At 37.3% G+C, this 27298-nt stretch overlaps 1 protein-coding gene across 2 annotated transcripts in view; it reads right to left on the minus strand.

Moving 5' to 3' along the window:
- The window catches only part of BARD1 (BRCA1 associated RING domain 1), a 79244-nt gene that overhangs the window by 37541 nt on the left and 14405 nt on the right, over positions 1-27298 (minus strand). The window contains exons 3-6 of one of the 2 annotated variants that reach the window (XM_055345543.1): positions 25328-25476; positions 10650-11611; positions 2355-2435; positions 459-631 (exon numbers count right to left, since the gene is read on the minus strand). In XM_055345543.1, coding sequence (XP_055201518.1) covers positions 459-631; positions 2355-2435; positions 10650-11611; positions 25328-25476 — 1365 coding nt within the window. The remainder of the gene's footprint in view (positions 1-458; positions 632-2354; positions 2436-10649; positions 11612-25327; positions 25477-27298) is intronic. The other variant, XM_055345544.1, reaches the window with a different exon arrangement.

A 27298-nucleotide genomic window follows, 5' to 3' on the forward strand; every position in this document is an offset into this window, starting at 1 on the left:
CTAAGAGATAACTCAACAGCACTTGCCCAACATCTAAATTCTTATCTATTTTAACTAAATATGCAGAAAAAAGTGTAACATAATAGAATTTTCAAAACAAATCCTGAAGGACCGGGAAGCATCCAAAATTGCTATTTCTACGTTTCTAATTCCTTTCTAATTAATAAGTATGACCCAATCTACAGAAGGTAACTATGTGAACTTAACCAGAAAAGTCAAAGCTTCTGAAATTAATTTGGCAATCGCTTCTGAATTAAAGGAGCAAACCTCCCTAAAATATGTAAGAGTCACAAAAGGAAAAGGGCACGTATGTTGATATTAAATACAGAATATAATGGTCACACCTAACCTCGGTTGTGAAAGACAAGAAAGGGAGCCGTCAGCTGGAGTCTCATAGTGTGTGCTCCATCAGTCTGGACTCAGGAATACAAGTAAAACAACAGTGTTGAACTACTCACATGGCATCCCTGGAGGCTCCAGAGGCGAGTAAGAGCTTGACTATCTCCAAGTGCCCGTTCCTGGCAGCATCGTGAAGGGGGGAGTCGTTCTGATAGCCAGGAGTGTTCACCAACGCCTGGTGCTGCAGCAACAACTCCACTACCTTCAGGTGCCCGTGATTGCAGGCTTCGTGCTAAGTGATAAGAAGGGAGAAAAGTGATGATGCATAACAACACAGTGCATCATATTGTAGTGAAATTGCACTTTAGGAAAATAAATGTAAACTTTAGTCAGTAAATTTACTGACATACATATGGTATAAACCAACTCCAGCTCAACTGTTCCACCGTAAAAAGATCACAAACACAAAAATTCAGAGTATTTAACAACTAGATCGTGCATAAAAAAGTGAAATTTCCCACGGCTGAAGAGAATTCACTAAATCAGGTTCTTAGTGCACATATACTTAAGTGGTGCACCCACATATACACAATCACCCCACAAAATGAATATCCCCGAGAGAGTATTTAAAAGACAAACCTCTTTTTTTGGTGGTTACAAATTGCTGTACAGCTGGTGTCGATGGTAACAAATATAGAGGTAAGTGCTCAAAAAGAATGAATGATTTAACAATGCAATGTTCAAAGATGCAAATCTTTCCTTATGTGGAATGAACTGTTAACAATGCCACTATGTTTAACTCCAATAAATCTCTGTGGCATACACTGTTTTTTTGAGTACATCTATTCAATTTATAAGCAATATCACACTAAATGTCTGTGGGTCTATTTCTAGGAGAAAGGAAGCCAAATTAGACATCAGGTCATCTAATAAATCGCTCACCAAACTTTACTACAATTTGCCTTACTGGCTTTAAAAAAAATTTTTCTTTGACCTTTTTGACCTTTCTTTGAAAAGGTTAGCTAGGGGATCCCTGGGTGGCTCAGCGGTTTAGCGTCTGCCTTTGGCCCAGGGCGTGATCCTGGAGTCCCGGGATCGAGTCCCACATCAGGCTCCCGGCCTGCTTCTCCCTCCTCCTGTGTCTCTGCCTCTCTCTGTCTCTATGTCTATTATAAATAAATAAATCTTAAAAAAAAAAAAAAAAAAGAAAGAAAGAAAAGGTTAGCTAGCCTACGGAGTCAAAACAACAAAGCACTCCGATCCAGACTAACCCCTCCCAGCTTAAAAACTTGGTGAGAATTATATATCACTTTAAACCTTTTTTATACCTGGCCTAATGAGAATCTCCTAATTTCTGTGATAACTTTCCAGCTCACAGGATAAGGGCTTCCACTTTCTCTGTTGATACCTCTACGGCTATCAGGCAGTCCATACAGCGCTTGTTACCATGTATTTGTGCCATTCCTTTTCCAGGCTATACTTCACATTGCGTTTTTAGTAATAATAATAAAGATTTTTTAAATTGTGTAATATCTGCCAAGGTCTTCTACTACTTCTAAACATTTGCAATTAGGTTGGGTTTAAATGAGGCTATAATAGACCCTCAGTAAGAATCACTGCCTTGTGATAGAATCCTATACCCTGTTCCTCTGACCTCTGCATGTTCCAAGAAATCTGGTTCTAATGACATGCAATGTGGCAAAAGGGAGTCTGATGTACATTGTAGTAGGTGTACCTGCACACAGTGGCTACATTCAGCAACATAGTAGATAGCAATAACTAGATTCCTAAATCTAAAGGTAGTCAGTGAAAAGGTAGCCAATTTCTTGCCTGTCACAATTGGAAAGTCAGATGAAAAAATCATCATTTTCCCTTACTTGGTGAAAATATAAGTTCTTCAGGTTAAAAGGAGAGTGTATATTGCAGAGAATAATATATAGATGACTATATAACATAAAAGTATAGTAACTATAAAACATAAACAAAATGAGAATAAAAAACAAATAGAAAACTACCAACGGTGTCCATCCAGCATGGTCTTTAACATTTGGGTCGCTTCCATTTTGTAAGAGGTACTCAACAGAAGGTATGTCACCCTAGTAGAACAATGAAAAAATAAAAAGAAATTAAAAATCATCAAGAAAAGAAAAATAGATAATTAGGTTTTGGTTTTCTTTCTTTTTTTTTTTAATTCTGTCTCCTCAAAGATGGAATCAAATTTACATTTTTTATTAAAAGCCTACTGCTCATGAATAATAAATAAGTAATGTATAGATGAACTGTGGTGAGGTACCAAGTCATGAAGTTATATTGTCCATCCCTGAATATCAAGCACAAAATGCCTGAGATTAGCAACCCTTATCAAAAGTCATTTCAAAATACCAAATAAAGGGCACTAGCCAAAAATCAACTGGTGATAATGAAGTATTTAAAGTCATCGCTTCATTTGTGAAAAACATCCTTTTCAAGCATGCATTAAAATGAATTCCAAGTACCATTAAAGGCAAAATTAATGCTAAGAAGGCTGCTAAGTTAAAACTGCCAAAAATTTGGGGTGCCTGGGTGACTCAGACTGTTTAGTGTCTGCCTTGGGCTAGAGTCATGATCCCAGGGTCCTCTGGGCTCTCTGCTCAGTGGAGAGTTGGCCTCTCCCTCTCTGTCTCTCCCCCAGTTCATGCTCTGCCTCTCTTTCAAATAAATAAAAATCTTTAAAAAAAAATACCAAAAATTGCTTTCTTTTTGACAGTTACCCACTTATCCCTTAATATACTAATTTAGTCTATATTTACCTTATTTGCTCTAAGATTTTTTTTAAGGCAAAAGCAATGCTTATTTTCTCCAAATAATTACTGACAGAGCTCACTCTGAAAAAAGGCTGAATAAATAAAAGTTACATATGGCAAAAGTTACCTATGAAAAAGTTGTGTTCAACTGGTTTTGTGAAGAGCTTCTTTAGGGAGAAGGAAACCTCTCCTCTCCCACTCCCAGCCCCAATATTCTGAAAGGAGTTTTTCCTATTGGTTTGATTATGTAGGAGTCACTAAGTTTCCCAATACCTGCATTTATTTGCTTGTTTTGAGGCACCCCTCAAACACAGCAAATCTTAAGATGGTACCTTACTTAGCTTTCTTAAAAAAAAAAATAATGCAACACACATCTTTATGCTCCTAAAATAACAAAATGACCCAACTAAATCAATTGTCCCAGTTCCAATTTTAAAAAAAAAAAGAAAAATTCCCATAGTTACTTAAGGGTGCAAACTCTATACCTCTAATACAAGTTAACATTTATTTAGCAACATTTGCTCTATATTCAAGTCAGTTCCAAATAAAACCAGGAACATCTGTCGAGATACAAATTTGAATTTTTTAAAACAATCCCATGAATACTGAAGGCAGATGAACTGCCAGAACCACATACATTTCCAACCTTCAACATGAAAGTATCTAAAATAAACAAACCAAACCACCACTGCAAAAAGCCTTCTGAAAGATTCCCTCATTCTAATTCTACATAGTAATCACACAGACATATTCACCTAAAGCAGCCCATAAAATAATATAACTGAAATGAAGAGTCACACAGGAACAGTCACAAAGAAACAGTGACAATCTAAAGACGAAAAGCAGACTCTCTTGTAAGGTTGCTAGACGGTGGTATTTTTCTTTCATGTCACCTCGTTAGACTATCACAGTGTCTTCTGGTAACAAACCATCCCTAGACTTCCCCAAAATACATACCCAATTTGCAAAGTGCTTGTTTTTGTTTGTTTTTTTAGTGCTTATTTTTTATACCCAATCTAATCTGCTTTCTCCTCCCTCCCTAGTCCTTAAAAGTTTGTCATAATTTCATTGTTCTACTTTATGTAAATTTAATGTCATGCACATAAATAAAATTATGAAAATTAGATAGAGCCCACAGTAACTGAGTAAGCTTGAACCAATATGGAGTTTCTGGGAAATAAATTAATTTCTGCTTCTCATTTCCTTAAATTACATTCTTTACTAACAATATTTTCTGAGTAATAAGCACTCACTTTTAGACTCCCCACAACTTAAAAGATTGAGATTTTCTTAAACCACAGCAAGAAAATAAAAACAGTCTAAGCAACGTTTTTACCAAGGCTTGTATGAAATCTTAAATGGATTTGATATTTTCAAGTAATACCTAAAAGGCTGAAAATAAAGGGAGCATGTGTACCACAATGAATTTTCTTATTGCTAATCTTTCATTCAAAAAGATTCTTCACACATCCACACGTTTCAGCAGTATAAATTAACTTCCCAAACACACACTTTTCCATTATAAATATTAGCTTTTCTAAAATATAAGAATATTATTTGATAAATATGGTACAAACATTATAATAATGACTTACCCCAAATGGTTAAGTTTTTCCACATAAATGAACTAATCAGCTACCTAAAACCTCTTTTGGCAACTAAATATTGTTAATTTTTTTTTTTTAGTTATCCAGAATGAAGCTCTAAAATAGATTAAACACTTCCCTGGCTTCTCAGACTTGACTGAATAAAATAGTTTCACAGATGATTCTGGTATTAAGGAGGTTCAGTATTATAAAAGTGGTGGGTGACAGAGGGAAAAATGGATACTGAGTCCAAGAGATGTTCTAGAAATTAAAATCTTGAAGATATCATAGATGCTAGTTTGCTTCTGAATCCTCCACTACTTTCTCAGGAAGCTACTATGAAGGACAAGTAGTACCATAACTTTACACACATGACCACCATAAAATATAATGAATTACAAAGTCAAACCCTAAAGGAGACTCCTCACAAGGGATGTTCTCTCCACCCAGGAGACTCCCATCACCTTTGTTACGTTAAGTACATCATGCTTTTTAAGTTGTCTTCAAAATACGATTCATTATGTCTGCATCAAATGCGTCTCATGACATGCCAAGCTCAGGTCTTTCTTCTATTTCATGATACGTTCAATGCTGTGGCATGAATTACGAGTAATCATTACCATTTTAAGAATCTGTGCTAGAAATTTGAGGACGTTTATTCCAGCAACTACGAATCTTCAAGCAAAGGTAACATAATAAGTAACAAATCAAAATTTTGTCTAAATAAGTATCAAACTAAACTAAATTTTTAAAAATTACATCAGAAGAATAGTGAGTATTTATCTTAGTTTTTAATTAGGTAGAACACTTTCTCATAAAATTTCACATTTATAACATAATGTTCTCAGTAGCATTTTAACCATAGGTGACCTTCACATTCAAATACAAATAGAAACATGGGCAATAAAGAGAACCAACTGGATCTCAACTTTTGTTCTGGTTAAATGAGAATATGCACAACATCCAAGACATCATATTAATGAATATTCTGCTTGAAATTCCACAGTGTAATAAAACTAAAGTATAAGTAAGGAATTCAAGAATAATCCTGTGTAGGGTTTGCATTCAAATAGTGCTGAATGTTCAAAACCTAGATGGCTCACTGTAAATCCATGATCCTGAGGGAAAAAAGGATTTGAGAACTGAGAATACAAACAATATCTGCCAGTGATACAGTAGCTGTTTACATTCAGGCAGCCTGAATTTAGGTAGTGTGGATATTTAATACGACCCTTCTATTGTCAAGTATGGAGGTTATCAAGATAAATAAGGTAACAGATGCTTTACATTAACCCAGAAGTCCACTTCTAGGAATTTATCCTCAAGATACACCTGCTCAGATATGAAACAAAGATTGCTTACTACAGCACTGTTTATAAAAGCAAAAGAATAGAAACTAAAAGGCATCCACCAGTAAGGGACTAGTTAAGTAATGAAAATTCATGGAAAGCAATACTACTATGAAAATATACAGAAAGCTGTGTGCCAATATAAAAGCATTTGCTTATAAATACATAAAGAAATTCACAAGGGACACACAAGTAAGGAAGGTGGTTAGCAAAAAGGGCTTGTCAGTAATATGGTAGCAAGGGGCAGAAATGGGAGTGAGGTTTTCTACGATAAGTACTATTATTCTTATTTTTGAAACATGCAGTTATTACTCAAATTTCAAAATTAAATTTTAAATGAAAAATATACTCTGGATAACCACAATATCTAACTGAGACATGTAATAAACAAAAATCTAAATGAATATAAATGCAAACAAAATAATGTCATCATAGAGAAGAAACTATCTCTGGGAATTCTGAGAAAGATTTACTAAGAAGGTAGGATGTAAACTGGATTCTGAAGGTTAGGTACAAAGAGCCAGGAAGGAAGACAGAAGCATGGAGAGGAAAGAATTTCAGAGTCAGAAAAAAGAACACATGAAAAGTATTGGCAGCATTAGTGAACGTACCTGAATAAGTCATAATATTAAATCTCAGTGTGACAGGAGAATGGGGTTCAGCTCATGACCGAGTAGAAAATTTGCTCATTTATTCATCAAATTCATCTGTTATGTTCCAGGCAATGTTCTACATCCTGAAGACATGACAGTGAACAAACAGAATTCTTGCTCTCATTCTAAAGAGTGGCAAGAAACTAAGAGATCTACACTCATAATGTCAGGAAATAAAAGGAAGAAAAACAAAACAAGCAGGGCTGCTAGTTCAGGTAAGCTAGGAAGTCTCTCTGAAGAAGTGGCATCTGAGCAGAAGCCTCAAGGAAAAGGATCACATCAGGCTGTGTAGACCATGAGAAGCACTGTGGATTTTTAAGTGGGCCAGGAAGTTTCTGGTAGGGGAGCAGAGAATGACAAATTCTAACTTATGTCAGATTATTCTGGCTGCCATGTAGAGAACTGATTGCAGGAAGTGTGTAGAAAAGCAGGGTGAGAACTTAGGAAGCTACCTCAGTGGTTGTTGTTAGAATACTCACCCTGTCCCCCAAAATGTCTGTGCCCTAATCCCCAGAACTTGTGACTATGTTATGCCTTATATGACAAAAGGGATTTTGTAATGTGCTACAGTTTCTACTACACTTTAGGGTACTGAGCTTCGATGGGGAGATTATCCTGCATTGACCAGGTGGCCCCAGTCTAATCATGGGAGTCTTTAAAAGCCTCTGCTGCTGCAAGTTTAAAGACAGAGGAAAGGGGCCATCAACTAAAGAACATGAGAATGGGAGCGCCTGGCTGGCTGGCACAGTCAGTGGAGCATCCAACTCTTGATCTCGGGGTTGTGAGTTTGGGCCCATGCTGGGTGTAGAGATTACTTAAAAATAAAATCTTTAAAAAAACAAATATGAAAATGGCCCTCAGTAGAAGGTCAGCCAGAAAACAGGATCTCAGTCCTCCAACCACAAGGAACTATACAGTTCTGTGCAACATCCCAGATAAGCAAGGAAACAGGTTCTCTCTTAGAGCCTAAGAGCTGTAACACAGCTGACAAACTGCTTTTAGTCCAGTGAGACCCATACTGGCCTTCTAACCTATAGAACTGTAAAAAAAAAAAAAATAATAATAATAATAATAATAATAATTTGGCTTAAGTCACTACATTTATGGTGACTTGCTATGGCAGCAACAGGAAACTAACACATAGGGTCAGGGCAAGAAAAGGTAAGGAACTTCCACCTGGATAGTAGCTATGGAAAGGTTATGGCCAAGAAAGACGCCATGGGCTAGTGTGCAGCAATATATTAAAGAATTTTGTTAATATCATTACCAAGATCGGAGATCATTCTGTAAAGCCGTAACTGCAGTAAGAGAAGCTGAAGAGAACTGGCCCAATGTAACTGCTGGGTGGGGGGTGGAATCTCTACCCTCAGAGCCCACACACCAAGCATGTATGGTGCAACCATGCACTCTCAAAAGCCGATTGGACAATGCAAATGGCAAGTCTACCAAGTCACTTTGGGGAAAAACAAGCACAACAAAAATCTACCTTTGACGACAGAAAACCTGGTACTTCCCCTTATTTGGTGGGGCTGCCTGACTGGTCATCAGATCTACATTCCATTCAGCCACAGCAACTCTTTCTCTCTCTTTCCCTGCTCCCTGTTCCATTTTTAGTATTTTAACTTCAGAGCCACCTCAAATCTTTTTCTAAACCGGATGCGCACAAAACATAAATTAAGATAGCAGAATCACAATATTTGGTTTTCTAGTACACACAGATTATTCACTGTTGACCACAAATGAGAATATTAGGGCAGAAAACAAAACGAATACTATTCATAAAAAGATAAATCTCCTGATAAATCTACTGTTTTTGTTTTCTCAAGTATTGGTTCTACTAAAATCAACCTGGGTGAAGGGTTTACATTCAACTCATAACAAATATTTAAAAGAGTGCATTTTTGTTAAATAGTGATTTAAAAAAACTACAGAAATCAATTAGCTTTTCTTAAATGTACTATGTATCAGAATCTGCCAACTAAAAAAAAAAAAAAGAATCTGCCAACTAATGACAATAACAGTATTTAATAAGTTCAAGAGAGTCAAATGGGCAATTTTAATACTGACAAGACTCCTCCTAGGTAAACTAACAATCTGACAAAACTTGTATGAAGCAATTTTCAATGGTGAAAATTCACAGGGCAGTATAGTGTTTTCCTGGTCTTAAGATTGTGTCTTTTTTCCCACTGACGAGGTCAAGGGTTGGCAAACGATGGCCCACAGGCCAGGTGCATGATGTGATATGTCAAATTTTATTGATTTACATAACTGTCAATGGCTGCTTTTGAGCTACGAGCAAACAATAGTTGTACAGACAATATGGCCTGCGAAGCTGAAAATATTTGCTCCTTTAAAAGTTTGTCAAACCATGGCGTAGCTCTTAGAATCTTTATAGTAATTTTATTATGTTAAAAACCTGCGTAGCTCTAGAATCTTATATAAGTATTATTATGGTTAAAAGAAAAATTCTCTACCAACGTAAACAAAGGCTTGCCTGGTGGTCTGAAAGTACCAGAAAGGAAAGTGTAGAAACTACAGCGGTCCTCATTCCCATGTATTAGTCAGAAAAACAAACAAAAAAATTATTATTATGCTAGCTACTTAAGTTTAATGAAACATTTATAACATTATAAAGTTAGATTATGTGCATGTATATTAAAAATATAACAAATAGGACAAAAAATAAAAAAATAAAAAAAAACAAATAGGACAAAAAAATATAGTCTGCTTTTTTTAAACCAATGCTTTGCAAAAAATAAACTAAAATATAATCAGGACAAACTCTGAACATTCAAGTTGTTCAAAGGATGTGTATGTAGAAACTAGCATGTCATCATGTTGCAGTTTCCCTCCTCCCTGGAATCAGATATAGAGTATTCTACATTCATCATTTAGTAGAAGACAAAACAAGAAAAAAATAAATAAATAAAACCCTAACAGTTGGGGAAACTCATTTTTGTGCTTTTCCCTTTCTCTATACAAAAATACAGGAATGCCTGGACTCAATGTCTACTCCCTGTTCTTCCCAAATATTTCATGTTGCTCACCAAGCCCTGTGTCTGAGGGCCTCCATCTGAGGGCCTCCAATGGCTCCCAGATCTCCCAAAGTTCTCCATTCACCTAAAAGACCATAAGAGCTATCCTAATTTCACCCTAAGCATGCCTAGATTTTATTTTGATAACACTCACATGAAATCAGTCTTTAAAGCTGTGATGCTAAGTGCTCCCTATATGTGCAGTTCTTGAGTCAATTGCAAAGATTAACCCTTGCAAGTACAACTCATGCTTGACAAATAGGCTAGGTTCCAAAAAACTTACACTACCACACCCCCAGTGTTGAGCAGTAAACAAAGAGAGGTAACTTTAATCACAACTAGTAAAAGAAACGACTGGCCTTAGGATATAGACAAGCTCCTTCATGGTCTGTCATGGGAGCCATTTCTGATAATCACATTTCCAGATCATTGGAAAGATGTACAGACCACATCTTTCAACCCTGCAAATTCTGGCAGTGCCCACTACAAGTGACCAACATACAGAAGCCTGTCCCCTCCCACACTGTCCCTAGCTCTTTGGCCAGGTAAAGACATACTGCCTGCAGTAACCTGGCAATTGTCTGTATCCATAAAGCATGAGAAAGTGGTAAAAACTGAACAAAACTCTCATGGAACAAACTAAAGCCCCTGGCAAAGTAGAAGCTGGAATATTGAAATATTAGTTTTCTCCTGCAAGATCATGCTCCTCGGGCCCAGGTGCCACGGCTCTAACTGAGGTGGGGATGCAGTCCCTATGAATTTTCTTCTCTAGTTCACAGGAACTATGACATGGGGTATGCTAATTATCTAAGCCATCTTATGTCATTGTTCATAAGCCCCACAGAAACTGTTTTATATATAGTTGGTCTCATTCCAAAATTGTGTTTCAGAGTAAGCATCCTACCTTAATTGAAGCAATATGGAGCAGAGTCTCTCCTCTATGATTTCTCTTCACAGCCGTAAGGCTATTGGGTGACAGCTTTGTTGCTGAGGGGCTAGACATCATCCATCTGTAACTTGGGCGATTCAGTGCAGAAGGCTGTGTACCTGGTGAAAGGGTCATGGACTCAACTGATAGATTACTGTTTTTCCTCCTTAATGTGTCACCAATTTTAAGTTTGCTTGAAGGTGGTGAAGAGCAGCCAGGCAATGGCTTGTTTTCTGAAAGCACTATGTGCTGGCTACTGGTGCCAGGAATGCTGCTTCTGCATCTCTTAGAAATGGGACTGAACCGGCCGCTGCACTGCCCGGGCCGCCCACGCCGCCCACTGTGACCTGATGGCAAGGACTGCTTAGGTGGAAGAGGATTCTCACAGAGATTCTTCTGGGGAGTCAATTCTTCATTCCTGCTCTCCAATTCTGGAGACTCTATTTGCTCAGCTAATGGTAAAGAGACTTCAGCTAAGCTGCTAAAACACTGTGATTCTGTTACAGAGCCACTTGCAAGTAAGTCTATTTCACCATTTGCCTGAGGACTAGGGTTAACAGATGGTTGGCTACAGAAAGACACCAGCTTCTCCTTATATTCCTCTTTGGAGTCAAGTTCATCATCTTCTTTTTCTGCTTCTAAATTCCATTTTTGGTTGATTTCGGTTAAAGTTTTCTTTTTTTGTTTTTTTCTAGATCTTGTACGAGCCTTTTTAGCCCTCTTTGAAACACTTGTTGGAGGACTTGTAGAAACAAATTCATACATTGAAGCCTGCTGAGCGTTCTCATCACTTACGACTTGAGGATGGGTTTGCACTGAAACTTTACTCACAACATATCTGACCTTCTTACTTCGAGGACTGAACCACATTTTTATTGAATTCTTCTTATTTTCTGCATCATTAAATAAATTTTCCCTAGATGTGTCTTCTTTCAAATCTGACAGAAAAAAGGAAAAGAAATCTGTTACATGAACTTAATCTCCCCCATCTTGAGCTCTCAAAGAATTGTGCTTGTAGTTCTCCTAAGTTGTATCACATTTCATTTCTGTACCTCTTTTTCCTCTTCTGGACTATGATCTCCTTGAGAGCAGATATTTACTTACTGAACAAATACTTATAGAATCCTACTTTAATTCCAGACAACATTCTACAGACTGGAGATACAACAGAGAACAAAAAATGGAACTTAATTTCCACTGGAGATGGACAGAATATTCAAATAAATAAGTAGAACACAGAGCATCCTGGCAATAATAAGAGCCATGGAGAAAGATATACTAGATCGACCAATCAATGGATAGACAGGCAGACAAATATGGGATTTAATAAGCAGTAGTCAAAAAAGACTTGTTACACAATGCTTAATTTTTAAAAAAGATTTCTGAAAAACAATCAATACACTACAATAATCAATAATTAGGGGATCCCTGGGGCAGCCTGGGTGGCTCAGCTGTTTAGCGCCGCCTTCAGCCCAGGGTGTGATCCTGGAGACCCGGGATCGAGTCTCACGTTGCGCTCCCTGCATGGAGCCTGCTTCTCCCTCTGCCAGTGTCTTTGCCTCTCTTTCTGTCTGTGTCTCTTATGAATGGATAAATAAAATCTTAAAAAAAGAAAAAAAAATTAGGGGATCCCTAGGTGGCTCAGCTGTTTAGCACCTGCCTTCGGCCCAGGGCATGATCCTGGAGTCCCGGGATCGAGTCCCACATCGGGCTCCCTGCATGGAGCCTGCTTCTCCCTCTGCCTGTGTCTCTGCCTCGCTCTCTCTCTTTCTCTCTCTCATGAATAAATAAATAAAATCTTAATAAAAAAAAATTCACCTCAACAATTCACTGCGTGGCCAAATGAAGAAAAACCATATGATTTTGTCAACAGACACAGGAAGCAAAATGACAAAATCCAATATCCATTTATGATTTTTTTTTAATTTTTTTAAGATTTATTTATTCATGAGAGACACACACAGAGAGAGAGAAGAGAGAGAGAGAGAAAGAGAGAGAATGGCACAGAGACCCAGGCAGAGGGAGAAGCAGGCTCCATGCAGGGGGCCCGATGTGGGACTCGATCCCGGGTCTCCAGCATCAGGCCCTGAGCCCAAGGCAGGCACCAAACCGCTGAGCCACCCAGGGATCCCTTCCATTTATGATTTTAAAAAGGAATCAGCAAATTAGGGATAGAAAGTAACTTCTTCAACCTGATGAAGGCATCTACAAAAATACATACAGCTAATATCCTCCTTAATGGTAAAAGACTCCAACTGCCATTTTATTCCTCCTATTAGGGACAAGGCAAAAATGTCTGTTCTCACCACTCTGATTCAGCATAATACTGAAAGGTTTAGATAGCACAGCAAGGTAAGATATAAAAGGCATACAGATTATACAAGAAGATATAAAACTGTATCTAGGGATCCCTGGGTGGCGCAGCGGTTTGGCGCCTGCCTTTGGCCCGGGGCGTGATCCTGGAGGACCCGGGATCGAGTCCCACATCGGGCTCCTAGTGCATGGAGCCTGCTTCTCCCTCTGCCTGTGTCTCTGCCTCTCTCTCTCTCTCTCTCTCTCTCTCTGTGTGACTATCATAAAGAAATAAAAAATTAAAAAAAATAAAATAAAATAAAAAAAAATAAAATAAAATTGATGAAACTAACAACTTTAACTTACCAAGACCGTAGAAAACAAGGTCAACATACCATGTCAACTCCAACTATATTTCTATGTAATAACAATGAACAAATGTAGAATGAAATTTTTAAAAATTTGGTAAATTCTAATAGTATAAAAAAAATACTTAAGGTAAATCTAGAGAAGTATGTACAAGGTCTGAAAATTATGAAAGAAATCTGTACAAATGGAAAAACATACCACGTTCATGAATAGGAAGACTCAAAAACTGTTAAGATGTCAATTCTTCCCAGTAGGTCTACAGACTATAATATAATCCAATGAAAATTCCAGGCTTTTTTGTAAAGATAGACAAGTGGATCCTAAAATTTACATGAGAAAGCAAAGGAACTAATATAGAAAGGCAAAAGGCCTAGAATGGCCAAATCAACACTGAAGAACAAAATTGGAGGACTCACACTACCTGACTTCAATGTACTTCAGACAAAATGAATGTAGGGATTAAAGATCATAGTCAGAACTCTTTAGGTGCCATGTAATATAACCTCAAGCTACGTACGCCAGAAACTAATCCAAGTGAATGAACTACAGAAGTCAGACAGAAAATACATACATAATAACAGCCAAAACTAATCTGATGTGTTAAATCAAAATAGTGATTATCCAATAATTCTGGAGAACAGAGTGACTGAAAAGGGGCAACAAGTGGAGCTTCTAGAATAGAATATTTCTATTCTTCTGGGTGAGTTCATTTGTGAAAAGTCATCAAGCTATATAATTATAATGTGTATACTATAAGAATTTTCTTAACTTTTTATTAATAGTCAGATTTTAAAGACGAATATTCAGCAGAGTTTAAAAAAGAAAAGAATCACTGTCACTAAGTAGATCAGGTGCCACAGTCTGTGGGTGAGTACTCTGGTACAAACACCTTGCTTCGTTAGCTAAGGTCATTAAGGAAGGTCTCCCTGGGAAGCTCACTTTTGATTTGAGACCTCGTGACAAATGACAAAATGGAAGCAGCCACGTAAGTATGTAGGGAAGTGGAGCCCAAGAAGGAAGAGCAGGTGCCAAGTTCCTACACTGGATATGAGTTTATTAGCACATTCAATGGATTGAAAGCCACGATGGCTGGAGTTCGGAGAAGGAGCAGAAAATTAAGCAGACAGGGACGCAGAAGTATTCTATGGAGCAGAGGACTCTTGAGCTCAGCCTCAAGTTTAACTGCTGGTGTTCCTCATTCCATCAATCTCTGAAGTGGGAGGGCTTGGGACTTCTTCATCTGCAATCAGTCCCGTGGTAACCTTATATCTTCTACCTACCTACCTACCTATCTTTCCATCCACTAGCAACCTCAAACGTGTATGTACAGCCCAGACCTCTTCCATGAACTCCAGACTAATGTTTGCCTACTAAACAGCTCTTATAAGCAAGTCTACTTCTAATAAGTATCTCACATTGAACATGACTAAAACTGAACTCCTGATCCAAATCCTCCCAAACCTGTTCCTCCTACAGTTGCCCCCATCTCAGTAAATGAAACATCATCAATCCAGTAGCTCAGAACAAACATTTTAGAATCAAACCTGCCTCTATCTCTTTCGTATCCTATATGCAAAATACAAGTTCTATAATTCCTGCAAAATACATACAAAATCTGACCACTTCCTACTGCCTCCATTCCTGCCAGTATGGTATAAAACACCATTTTGCACTAGATTATAATAACCTCCTAAATCATCTCCCTGATTATGTACTTGCTTCCTCCCCCATGAGTGTATGTATGTATTCTCAACACAGCAGTCAGTGATCCTTTTATAATTGGTCAAACTATATCACTAACACCCTTCAGACTTCCATTCTGACTCTGAATCTTCATAAGCCATCTAACAGGTGAGGAACAGCCTGATCTTCCATTACCTTCCTCATCTCCTCTCACGTTCTCTCCTTACTCTCTTCCAGCCACTGGGTCTCCTTGGTGTTGTTCCTCAAACCAACAAAATGCTTTATAAAGTCAGAAGGCAGGACTACATCTGTGTTTTATAAAATCAGTCCTAACTGGAGAGAAAACAGATTCGAAGAAGGCAATGCTTATGAGGTCAAAGCAGAAGTACAAGTAGAAGGTAACAGACTGGGGAGGTGGTGAAAGGGGAAAAAATAAAAAGAGAACTCTTTGAAAAGTATTTAGGAGATAAAATTTACAGAATTTGGTGAAGTGAATACAAGAAGGCAGCAACAAGGATGATTCACATGTTTGTGGCTTACACCACTAAAGGCACCTAGAAACACGGATGTGGGAGGACACAAGCTGCCAGGGATCCTCCGCATCCTGCAGGAAGGCAAGGCCCTGGCTGCTCTCTACCCAGACCATTTCTGAGGACTGGGTTCACGGCAATCATCTCTGAGGGATGTGGTAGGGTCTCCTTGTGGGGGGAAAAAAAAGCAGGCCTATTTCTGCTTACTATGAAAAGTCCATTCCCCAAGCTTAGGGTTCATTTCCTATATTGCAACCCACTGTGCGTGTGGGAATCCATGATGAGGCCTTTGCCAGTTATGCTCAAAGATGCAAAACTGCTAAATACAACATAAGCCTATCAAATCCAGAATTTCAAAGGCAATATGGTAAAATATTTGCAAATTTTAAATGTATACACCCTCTCACAAAGCAATTTCACCTCTAGTCATCTTTCTTACCAAATATAGAAAAATCCATGCAGGTACCTGCAAACATTAATGTATAAGAATGTTAACTGCAGCAGTATTTGGAATAGCATAAATTAAGGAAAAAAGAAAATCAGTGTTCAGCGATCAGCCAACTTTGAAAGATTTGGACTACAAAATCTTATGTGGTCACTACATACATCAATGGACATGCAAAGATCTTCAAGTCACTTGTAAGTGTAGCACAATCCCATTTATGTCCTAAAAGTTCTATTGCATTTACATCCAAATATTTTCAAAAATTCACAAAAGATAAAGTAGAAAACAGTGCCTCTGTAAAAGAAAAGGATTTTCTACTTTTCAGCTGAGAGAAAGGATAGAGGATGACTTTCACGCTTTATACAATTTTATATAGCTTAATTGGTTGTAGAAAAGAATGCTTTCTTATATTTCTTATACAAATTAAACAAACAGAAAACCAAATTTAAGGTTATAAGCCTAGTTGCTGAAAGACCTGGCATTTGAACTCATACCTGACTTTACTAAATAAAACAACTTTTCACCAAGTACACACTTTATGCAATACTGTAATTTAAGAAAACATATATGGTCTTCATCTGTTGTTCCTAGTACATAAGTTCAAAAACCCTTGTGATTTAGATTTTTTAAAAATTGATCTAAATGAGAAAACTAAAAAAAAAAAAAAAAAAAAGAATGTATAGGGGCATCTTTTGTTAGAAATATTTAGTCATGTTTCCAGTTCCAAAAACAGTTCCAGAGTTATAAAGAGGAAATGGGCATCTCCTGTTATTCATCACTTCTCTCAACCACACCTGAACATGTTAATGCGGTGACTTTGGAGTCCCTCTAAGAATGGGGGCCGGTTGCCAGGGGAACCAATCAAGATTAGAGTTAGAACTCACAGTCTCACCCCTAAACTTCAAGAGGGGAGAGGAGCTACACATTGCATCAATCCCCATTGGCCAAAGACTTAGTTGTGTCAATGTAATGAAGCCTTTAAAAGAATAACCTAAAAGGAAGGGTTTGGAGAGCTTCCAAACTGGTAAACACATGGAGGTCTTGGGAGAGTGGCACACCCAGAGAGGGCATACAAGCTTCACACCTCTTCCCACGCTCCTTGGCCTAGGTGAACCTCTTCTCTCTGGCTGTTCGTGAGTTATATCCATTTATAATGAACAGTCATCTAGTAAGTAAAACATTTTCCTGACTTCTGTGAGTCACTTTAGCAAATTAATAGAACCCAAGGAGGTCATGGGAACCTCTAATGTTCATAGCCAGTCAGGCTCTGAAGGCCAGTAGGTTGGAGCAGACTTGCAGGACTAAGCTCTTAGCCTGTGGCTCTGATGTTATCTGCAGGCAGACAGTGTCAGAAAGAATTGAGTAAAAGAAACTGTAGGATGCCCACCCAGTGTCACAGAATGGCTTAATGTGTGGAAAACCTACACATCTGGTATCAGAGTGAAATAGAGAAAAACACACAGGCAAAATGAGTTTTTCTTCATACTACACTATATACTTCATATATAAATTCTAGTATTAGAAATAGTATTATGGTATTATATATATTATAGTATTACAGTACATATATATACACTGTACTACAGTATATATATACTATATATTATCTATGTATAATGTATTTTTTTAGACCTATCAATCTTGCTCATTAACAGATGCTTAAGAACTAGTCAGCGGGTAAGACATATCATATAGTGATCTACTTTCCGACTCTGTCATGATCCCTCTTCAAGTTGTCTTATTTTGTTTTTTGCCTTTAAGCCCACTCGTTTTTCCTTAAAAAGCATTCCCTCAAAAATCTTTCCTTTCATCCTACGCAGACAGGTAAAGGCAACCGAGGTCAGCCCGGCACAGGGGTGAGCACCCTCAATGGTGCTCAAAAACATACGGATAAATAAATTGATACCTGCCCTTAAATCTTCACAAGTATTTATACAAGAGGTTAGAATCTAAGGGCTAGAAGATAACTTGAGAGCCACACATCCAATTCTCTCATGTAAAGATGAAGAATTAAAGTTAAAAAGAAAGGCAAAGGAGGGAGGTCGCCCAGTGCAGCACTCTTCTCCACTGAGAACAGGATTACCGAGAGGCCGCTTCAGGTAAAAGAACCCAGGAAAGGCAGGGAAAATGGAAAATCATCACCACCACCTGACAGGTTTCAGTGCCTCACAAATCAGTTCCTACTGCCTGATACTCATTCTCCAAATTAACAGAGACGTAATCTCCTAAGACCAACCAGAGTACTTGGACTATGTTTGATTTGTCCTATTTTAAAAAAGAAGAAAGAAGGAAAGCTCTCTGATTACGTGTTTCTCCTCAGAAGTCACTCTTCATTCAAGATGAGAACTCTTCATAAGCCTTCTCTTACATTACAGAATCTAAAGCAAAGTTTTAACAAACTTAGTTCTAAAACTAAGTTACTTTATGAAGAAAACCAATGGCATCTTACTTCTAAGAACCGGTAACATCTGCTGTGTAGGAAATAAATGTCTGATGCTACTAAGGTGTTATACAAAATTGCCAAGTGTGCCTATTCCTGAAAAGCTTTAATACTTAAGAGAGAAAACATAATTTTAGTTTCATTTTTCTTATTTGTTTCTGAGAATACATTTCTTCTCAACATTCTCATGTCTTAAAATACAAGCAAGGGAAAAGGAAATTATTAAATATTATTTTTGAATTCCTTTTAGGTATTTTTATTCACACAGAACACTATTATTTTATCCATTTAAAATTATTGATACACCAGAGGATTAGTAAACTCAAATCTCTCAAATCTCTTAAGTTCAAAATTGATTCTTCTATTCCTCTTTCACCTCCTATTTCTGGAGTATAAAACTCCTTTATAAATAGATCTGCCAAGATAGCACTTTAAACAGGTAAGAAAAAATGAAAAACAGTGGATTATAAAAAACAAATAATTCATATTTAACCATGTAGAAATTTCACAGACCCTCTCTCTGCCTAGCAAAGAAATTCAGTCCAACTCCATTCTGCACCAAAGAAGCCATCTCTTCCTCCTCATGCAAATGGAAGCATCCCAACTGTGGAGACAGTAAGACAACAAACAACAGCTGGAAGCAGGAGGGTGTATCTGAATAACATCAGAGTCTCTGGCACCCTTCTTACATCCCAGCTGAATATCAGTTGATCCACAAAGTGTTATTTTGGTCAGGATCTTGGAAATAAAAACAATCAGAATGAGGTATCCACTCAACACAGAGACTGTACGTCTAATTTCTAACAGGGTCTTTTCTCTGCAGTAATAGGCAGATTTCAAAAAACAAGTCATTTGTGATATAATCTCAAGTCTAGAGGAAAGGTCAACATGAAATGTTATCAAGGATTGCTTTTTTAAGACTCAGGATTACAAAGACTGAAAGGTTAATCCTCTGGTAGTCTGTAAAAACTTGTATTTGATGTGCTAAAATTTATTTTAAAGATAGAGGATGACATTTTCAATTAAAAATAAGTCAAATGCTAAAGTCCTTAATACTTACAAAATTTACAAAATGTGGAATTAGACACTTAAGGGAAAATTAAGGCTGGTAAGTAGTAGCAACACACTCAACTGACAAAAAAAAAAATCTACATCTAAGATTCAAGACAACAATTTCATACTCAGGTGTACCTATCCCTTAATTTATAAAGAAGTAAATGAAAAGAGTCTATGTTCATGTAATTTATATGTACACAATAATTTAATAATCATCCAGTAACAATACATACACTCAGGAAGATTTCATGTTGATCTTTCCTCTAGACTTGAGATTATATCACAAATGACTTGCTTTTGAAATTATACATCTTGTCCTAACTAAGCAAGGACCACAATAGCAAACGTGATTATAAATCCTGGATTTTATACAGCATATCTAAGTTAAGACTGTAAAAAGCAAAACCACCACCCCTGCTGGAACATAAATCATATTACTAACAGCAACAACAATTTTTATGAGTGAATGCTTCTAAGCACGATAAATTGTCATATTCATTTCATGAAGAAAAATACTGGTCCCTTCCTCTACATAGTAAATTTCTTAATGATGACATTTTTAAAAATTCTATTCTCTGAATATAAATATTTCTGAGAAAACCACAAAATATCGAGGAACAGAGATGCACATGTTGGTAAGGAGCAGCTTAGGCAAGTTTTTTCTTAAAATTCAATAATAAACTATAGAAAAAGGAGGCAATTAGAAAATGTGATTTAGCTATCATTAATCTACATCAAAGGATTATAATGATGTATTGTGTGCCTTTCAAATTATTCTCTATTATAGGTTTCACAACAGAAGTTGAGAAATCTCTTTGACAAACTAGTCCCTTATTAAAAATCAAAGGAAAGTACTTTGCTACCATCTGTGCAACATTAACGCCTTCACTAAAGAATGATTATTTTGGAAGTTAAGAAGTATTCAGTTCCATTTAAAAAAAACAACAGCAACACAGCTATTCAAATGTTCATCTTCATCTATTATAAAAAAAAGTCATAACATATATGAAACACTATGTAATTCACTCCAGAAAGACAAGCATCTATCTCTCCGGAAGCCATTTCTGGAGAGAAAAGGAAATTGTGATCCACTGAAAGCATAATCAAAGTGCCTTTTTTTTTTTTTTTTTTTTTTTTTTTTTTTGTGGCACCACCAACACCAACAAATGCTTCACAGAGCCTGACCAGCACCTGCAAGGTCTGATTTAATATAATGGGAAGCAATATAAAAGACAAACTCGGGATCCCTGGGTGGCGCAGCCGTTTGGCACCTGCCTTTCGCCCAGGGCGTGATCCTGGAGACCCGGGATCGAGTCCCACATCGGGCCCCCCATACATGGAGCCTGCTTCTCCCTCTGCCTGTGTCTCTGCCTCTCTCTCTCTCTCTCTGACTATCATAAATAAATAAAAAAAAATTAAAAAAATATATAGTTTAAAAAAAAAAATAAAAGACAAACTCTTAAATTTAACTCTATTAGTAGAAAGCAGATTATGTTATAAAGAATAAGGTAAAATTAATCCATAAATGGTTGTCAGAAAAATTTGTGACACACCATCTTTTCTCTTTAAAGTACACTGAACCGAGGAAAATCTGTTCGAGTATTTAGAAGCTCATTTTAAAAAGTATTACTATAAATCAGGCTTCTTTATCTCCAGCATATCATATACCATGTCCATGATTTGACAAGTTCTTCCTAATTACCCACCTTAATTATGGTAATTATATATTTTATAGTAAATGAAAGTAACAAGGTTCATTTGAAAGATAAATCGTGAACTACAGGGTTTAAAAAAAAAATACAGATGTAGGAGATATCCCACCATCCTGCTTAATTCATCATCCTCAACACTCATTTAACAGAACCATATAATTTTCAAGCTATACCTTATGGATCACTTAATTTAATACCCTTATTTTATGAGATCCATTTCCAACTTCTTCATTATAAAAAAGATAAACCATTATTTGTCCCCAACTGTTTGCTCCCTCTACCTGTTCATCTAGTACATCTTATACAGCATGAGTTTTGGAAGTACTTGCTACATAAACTAACACAAATTCTACATAAGACATTTAATGCACTATAAAGAAAGAGAAATACCCTCAAACTCAAATACCCTCTGAGGCTAGTTTATTTTGGGAACCTCAGGAGGAAAAGGTGATGACAATGCAACTGCTAAGTAGAAAAGGCTCAGCACCATGTAATTTATAGATCTGGACAGAGATCTTTATTCCAATACGCTTATACTTGAGATTTATCATTTTCTATAAAGGGAGCAAAGGAGGATGATAATCCGTTATAAAATGAATTGCTGAAACCAAAATCGAAGAATCTGTTTTAAAACTGTTTAAGTCTTTGGGATATGAATTAATAATAGCACTCACAATTTGTCTCCAATTCAATTCAACAAATATAATGAACACCTACACTCCTCCTGACAGCACTGAGCTAAATGATAAAACAGTAAACAAGAAAACTTACAGCATGACCTCCTTGCATAACCTAAGGCCTCAATTTCCTCACCCACAGAATAAGGAATTCAAGATGACCTTTCTGCTCCTAATATTCTGATTGTATGTTATCCAAACTGAAATTTCAACTCATCTTAAAATAAATAATGTTGAAGCCAGCACTGCTCAGTCTGGTCAGGACAAAAGTAGTTCTTACTTACTTTAAAAAGGAAAATGAACACAAAAGGCTTTCAAAAAATTAATCACCAGAATTCTCTCCCCAAACTCCACATCTACTTTTTTTTTTTTTAATTTTTTTTTATTTATTTATGATAGTCACACAGAGAGAGAGAGAGAGGCAGAGACACAGGCAGAGGGAGAAGCAGGCTCCATGCACTGGGAGCCCGACGTGGGATTCGATCCCGGGTCTCCAGGATCGCGCCCTGGGCCAAAGGCAGGCGCCAAACCGCTGCGCCACCCAGGGATCCCCCACATCTACTTTTTGATGAGATTCTGAAAGGCCTCAGACCCCACACAAAAACTGTTCTAAACTCAATGATTTTCCTAAATATCTTTAGTAATAATAAAATGTGGAGGCACTTCATAGAGTCCACAAATAGGAAAACCATACTAAAGACTCAAACACCACCAACCACAGTAAAATTTCGGAAGAAGTACACTAGCTTATTCTTCTCAGCACCCTAAAGAACCATACCAATACTACCATTATGCCATAGTTCACTACCCATCAAGAGTTACCCTATTCCCTTTTTATCAACATTAAAAATGTCACATTAAAAAAAAAAAATAGTCACGTTACTGTCCCAGGTTAAATTGTTTCCCTCACAAATTCATATATCCAAGTCCTACTCCCAGTACCTCAGGAGATGACCTTACTTTTGTAAAGAGTCATTATAAATATAATTAGTAAAAATGAGTAGAGTGGGACTCTGTAATGCAATCTTACATCTTTATAAAAAGGGGAAATCTGGGATGCCTGGGTGGCTCAGTGGTTGAGTGTCTGGTCTGCCTTTGGCTCAAGGGCGAGATCCTGAAGACCCGGGATGAATGAGTCCCACATCAGGCTCCCTGCAGGGAGCCTGCTTCTCTCTCTGCCTGTCTCAGCCTCTCTTTATCTCTCATGAATAAATAAAATCTTTAAAAAAGGGGGGGGGGGGCGGGGATCTGACATAAGCACTCAGACAGGGAAAACACCACGTGAACACAAAGACAAACCAAGCAGAGAGGCCCTTCCTTCACAGACATCTTTCCCTCACAGTCCTTGAAAGCACCAACCATACCAACACCTCAATTTAAAACTCCTAGACTCCCAAACTGGAAGAAAGTACACTTGTATTTCTTAAGCCATCCAGCTTATTACCACAGCCTGAGTATGCTAATGTATCACCATACAGCTGTAACTGGACTTGGATATATGAATTTGTGAGGGACTGGAGAATCAAATCAAAACCTCCTGACGAAATTCTCAGAGTAGCACCCAAATGGCACGGCCAATAATCCTAACAGACCACATGTCTTTAAGAATCTGATGAAGGCCACTTTGATTCAGACGTGAACATTTTTCATTTTGTACACTTAAGAGTTTAGGGGCACCTGGCTGGCTCAGTTGGTGGAACATGTGACTCGCGATCTTGGGGTTTTAAGTTTGTGCCCCACATTGGGTGCAGAAATTACTTAAAAATAAAAAATATTAAAAATTTAATCCTCCCCCTCCACCCCAAACATGGCCAAAGATACATGGACTCTCTAATCAGTAGTAGCTGTATGGGGGGGGGGGGGGGCAGCTCATACACTAATCTTTTTAATTAGAAAATTAACACTATCAGCCCTACCTCTGAGTAAGAAAGAAAAAAAAGATGGACTAATCATGAAACTTTTCCTCACTCTTAAAAACATTTACAACACAGAATTATTTTTTCAAAAAGGTAAGTACTTTTTGAAATCTGTATCTGTGTATAATTACATCTGCAAATAAGTAAAACTTAATCACTACAGCACATTTTTTCCTAAAAAAGAATAGAGTCTGATAAAATGATCAATAGAGTCTGATCATTTTATTTATCTAAACTTTTCATAGGTAGACTATGATTTAAATTCTTCTTAAAAAATACAGAGGTACCTGGTCAATAAGACTCAAAGTATTTGTCTTGTTTCTTTTTGTTTTTTAAGATTTTATTTATTTATTCATGAGAGACAGAGAGAGACAGAGAGACAGAGAGACAGACAGACACAGGCAGAGGGAGAAGCAGGGAACCTGACGTGGGACTCGATCCCAGGACTCCAGGATCAGGCCCTGGGCCGAAGGCAGGCGCTAAACCCCTGAGCCACCCGGGATCCCTTGCCTTGTTTATCTTGTCTAATCAACTTCACCTTTGGTAGCTGACAATTAACACATTGTGTCAGAAATCTAAGGTCAAAAGATTTAAAAAAGAAATTCAGGGATGCCTGGGTGGCTCAGCGGTTGAGCATCTGCCTTTGGCTCAGGGTGTGATCCCAGAGTCCCAGGATCGAGTCCCACATCGGGCTCCCTGCATGGAGCCTGCTTCTCCCTCTGCCTGTGTCTCTGCCTCTCTCTGTGTCTCTCATGAATAAATAAATAAAATCTTAAAAAGAAAAAAAAAAAAAAGAAATTCAGCCATTTTATATGAATATTATCAATCATTCACAGCACCCTGCCAGTCAAGAGAAGGTTATCCTATAAACATAAGCTAAAATGACATGATCTGGTCAATAAAAAGATAATTCCAATATCTAATTATGAAGATTAAAAACCCTTTACTTTCTTTCCGTAGCTAATTAGTTCTCAGCAGAAAGCACAATGGGAAGATATATAGTTAATACAGAGTCTAAGAACAATCTGAAAAACATTAACCCCCGTTTAAATAGAAAAGATAATGAATATTAGATTTTTGCTCTTTCAAAATGTGCTCATCTAATTAATTCAGTCTGGAAAAGTGATGCACAGGTTGTATTCTATCTTGTAAAAGTGTATTTAAATGAATTTAAGGACAAAATCACTTTTTCCATATATATTATACAGAAATTATATTAACTGTAAAAAGCAAGCAGTGTATGTGGTGAAAAGTGTCTGGACTGACATTCAGAAAAAATGGGCTTTATTTCTCCTGTTTCTGGTACTAACTACACATGTGACTCTAGGCAAGATCATTTAACCTCTCTGGACCTTGGTTTCTCTAAGTTATCTCTAAATTATCTGTCACTTCTCAAAATAACTGCAAACACTATAACTCTTAAAAATCTGAAATATGTCATATCAGAATTCCTGAGAGATGTTTACATACTTTATGTGACCAATATGAATTCATCAGTTATTTAATGAAGAGAGACAGTGATATTTTTTCTCACCTGAAAGCTTATCATCATGTAGCAAATTCCGAAGCTTACTACAAAGCTGGATCATGCTGTCCAATTGTCTATTTATCTTCACATCTTGTATCCACGCTGGGGTGGAACACACTGGACAGCCAATTCCAATACAGTCACTTACACAATTACTTTAAAAAGGATTAAAAGAGAAAAAATATATATATATATATATCAATGCATTCAGCAGAACCTTAATTCTAAGATACAGAGTTTGAACAGAATAAATGAAGTAAAGGTTGTTTTAACAAGCAATGAGTAAACATAAAATATCTGTTAAAATAATGTTTCTGAAAGAGTATAATACACACACATAAAATCTAAATCTACAGTTGCTTAGGTAATTTGATATGAAGAGACTTTAGCCAGACATGAGTCTGCATAATTTTTCATGCAAATAAATCTATAGCTTCAGTAAGAGTACAGAGAGGGACATAAATAAATATATTTGATACTAAATGCTTAACAGCCATGCATCTCAACATTTTTTGTATGCACTGTGCTTCATAGAAAATTATTGCAGAGACTGGGAAAGGTATTTTTTTTGTTTTGTTGCTGACAATTGTCTAAAGGCTTTAACATAATTTCTGAGAAAAGATACTTAGTTCTTTCAGATACTTTTATAACCTGCAGGTTCAAATTATCTCAGGTTATCTGTCTGGGACTGAAAGTCTCATAGTTGGGGGTGGTGGGTTCCTGGACTTTAGCGGTTACAAATCCTTAGCAAATCTGATGAAGATATATAGAAGCTCTTGGTAAAAAAAAAGGGGGGGGGGGCGGGGCTCACAACCCTTCCTCCAAAGCTTATTTGTGAGTTAAGAAACCTAAAAAATCCACTCCCTCTTCCTTAGCCTCACTAGAGGAGCTCCAGCAAGACTAAGCTCACAGTGATGCTAACAGTGATGAAAGCCACATCAATCTCCCCCAAACACATTCCTTTCCATGTGACCCACTCATCTATAGGCACAGAGGATTTTTACAATATGAGAGCTCCTTCCAGAAAAAGCCTGTGGCATTTCTATTCTTTGCATCTTAGATTCTGATGCAAAGTAACTCAATAAATGTTGTAAAACGAATCTGTAAACCACACTAGAGCTAGGAAAGACCTTCCAGATCACCGCACTGCAGATCCCACACTCAGCACAGAGCCCAACATGGGGCTCAATCTCACAACCCTAAGATCATGAAATGTTAAATTTCTGTAGCAAAGAAAGGAACTTCTTGGGAGTTTCTTTACTTGTAGTTAGAGCTCTTAAAACCTCAACATATAGGGGATCCCTGGGTGGCACAGCGGTTTAGCGCCTGCCTTCGGCCCAGGGTGAGGTCCTGGAGACCCGGGATCGAATCCCACGTCGGGCTCCCGGTGCATGGAGCCTGCTTTTCCCTCTGCCTCTCTCTCTGTGTCTCTCATGAATAAATAAATAAAATCTTTAAAAAAAAAAAAAAAAAAGCACAGGATAAACCAATGATATTTAATGTAACAGAATACAAAAAGTTCATTGTTATCCTTCTAGATTCCACACTGTAACAAATCTAAAGAAACTAGCACTTGGCAAGTAATAGTGTAGTATCAAAAAAAGAATATCCGGGATCCCTGGGTGGCGCAGCGGTTTGGCGCCTGCCTTTGGCCCAGGGCGCGATCCTGGAAACCCAGGATCGAATCCCACGTCGGGCTCCCGGTGCATGGAGCCTGCTTCTCCCTCTGCCTATGTCTCTGCCTCTCTCTCTCTCTCTGTGACTATCAGAAATAAATAAAAAATTAAAAAAATTCTAAAAAAAAAAAAAAAAAAAGAATATCCATAATTATCTAAACAGGCTACTTAAAAATCCTTCCTTTTTCCAACTATGCACATGTGTAATACAAGACTTCCCTCACATACTGCAATCAAAGCAATGTATCACAACAGATTGATTACATAAGCAGGTATGAGAACCTACTGTCTTCTATTCAGC

Source organism: Nyctereutes procyonoides, unplaced genomic scaffold, assembly GCF_905146905.1.
Source record: "Nyctereutes procyonoides isolate TBG_1078 unplaced genomic scaffold, NYPRO_anot_genome, whole genome shotgun sequence".
Lineage (NCBI taxonomy): Eukaryota > Metazoa > Chordata > Mammalia > Carnivora > Canidae > Nyctereutes > Nyctereutes procyonoides.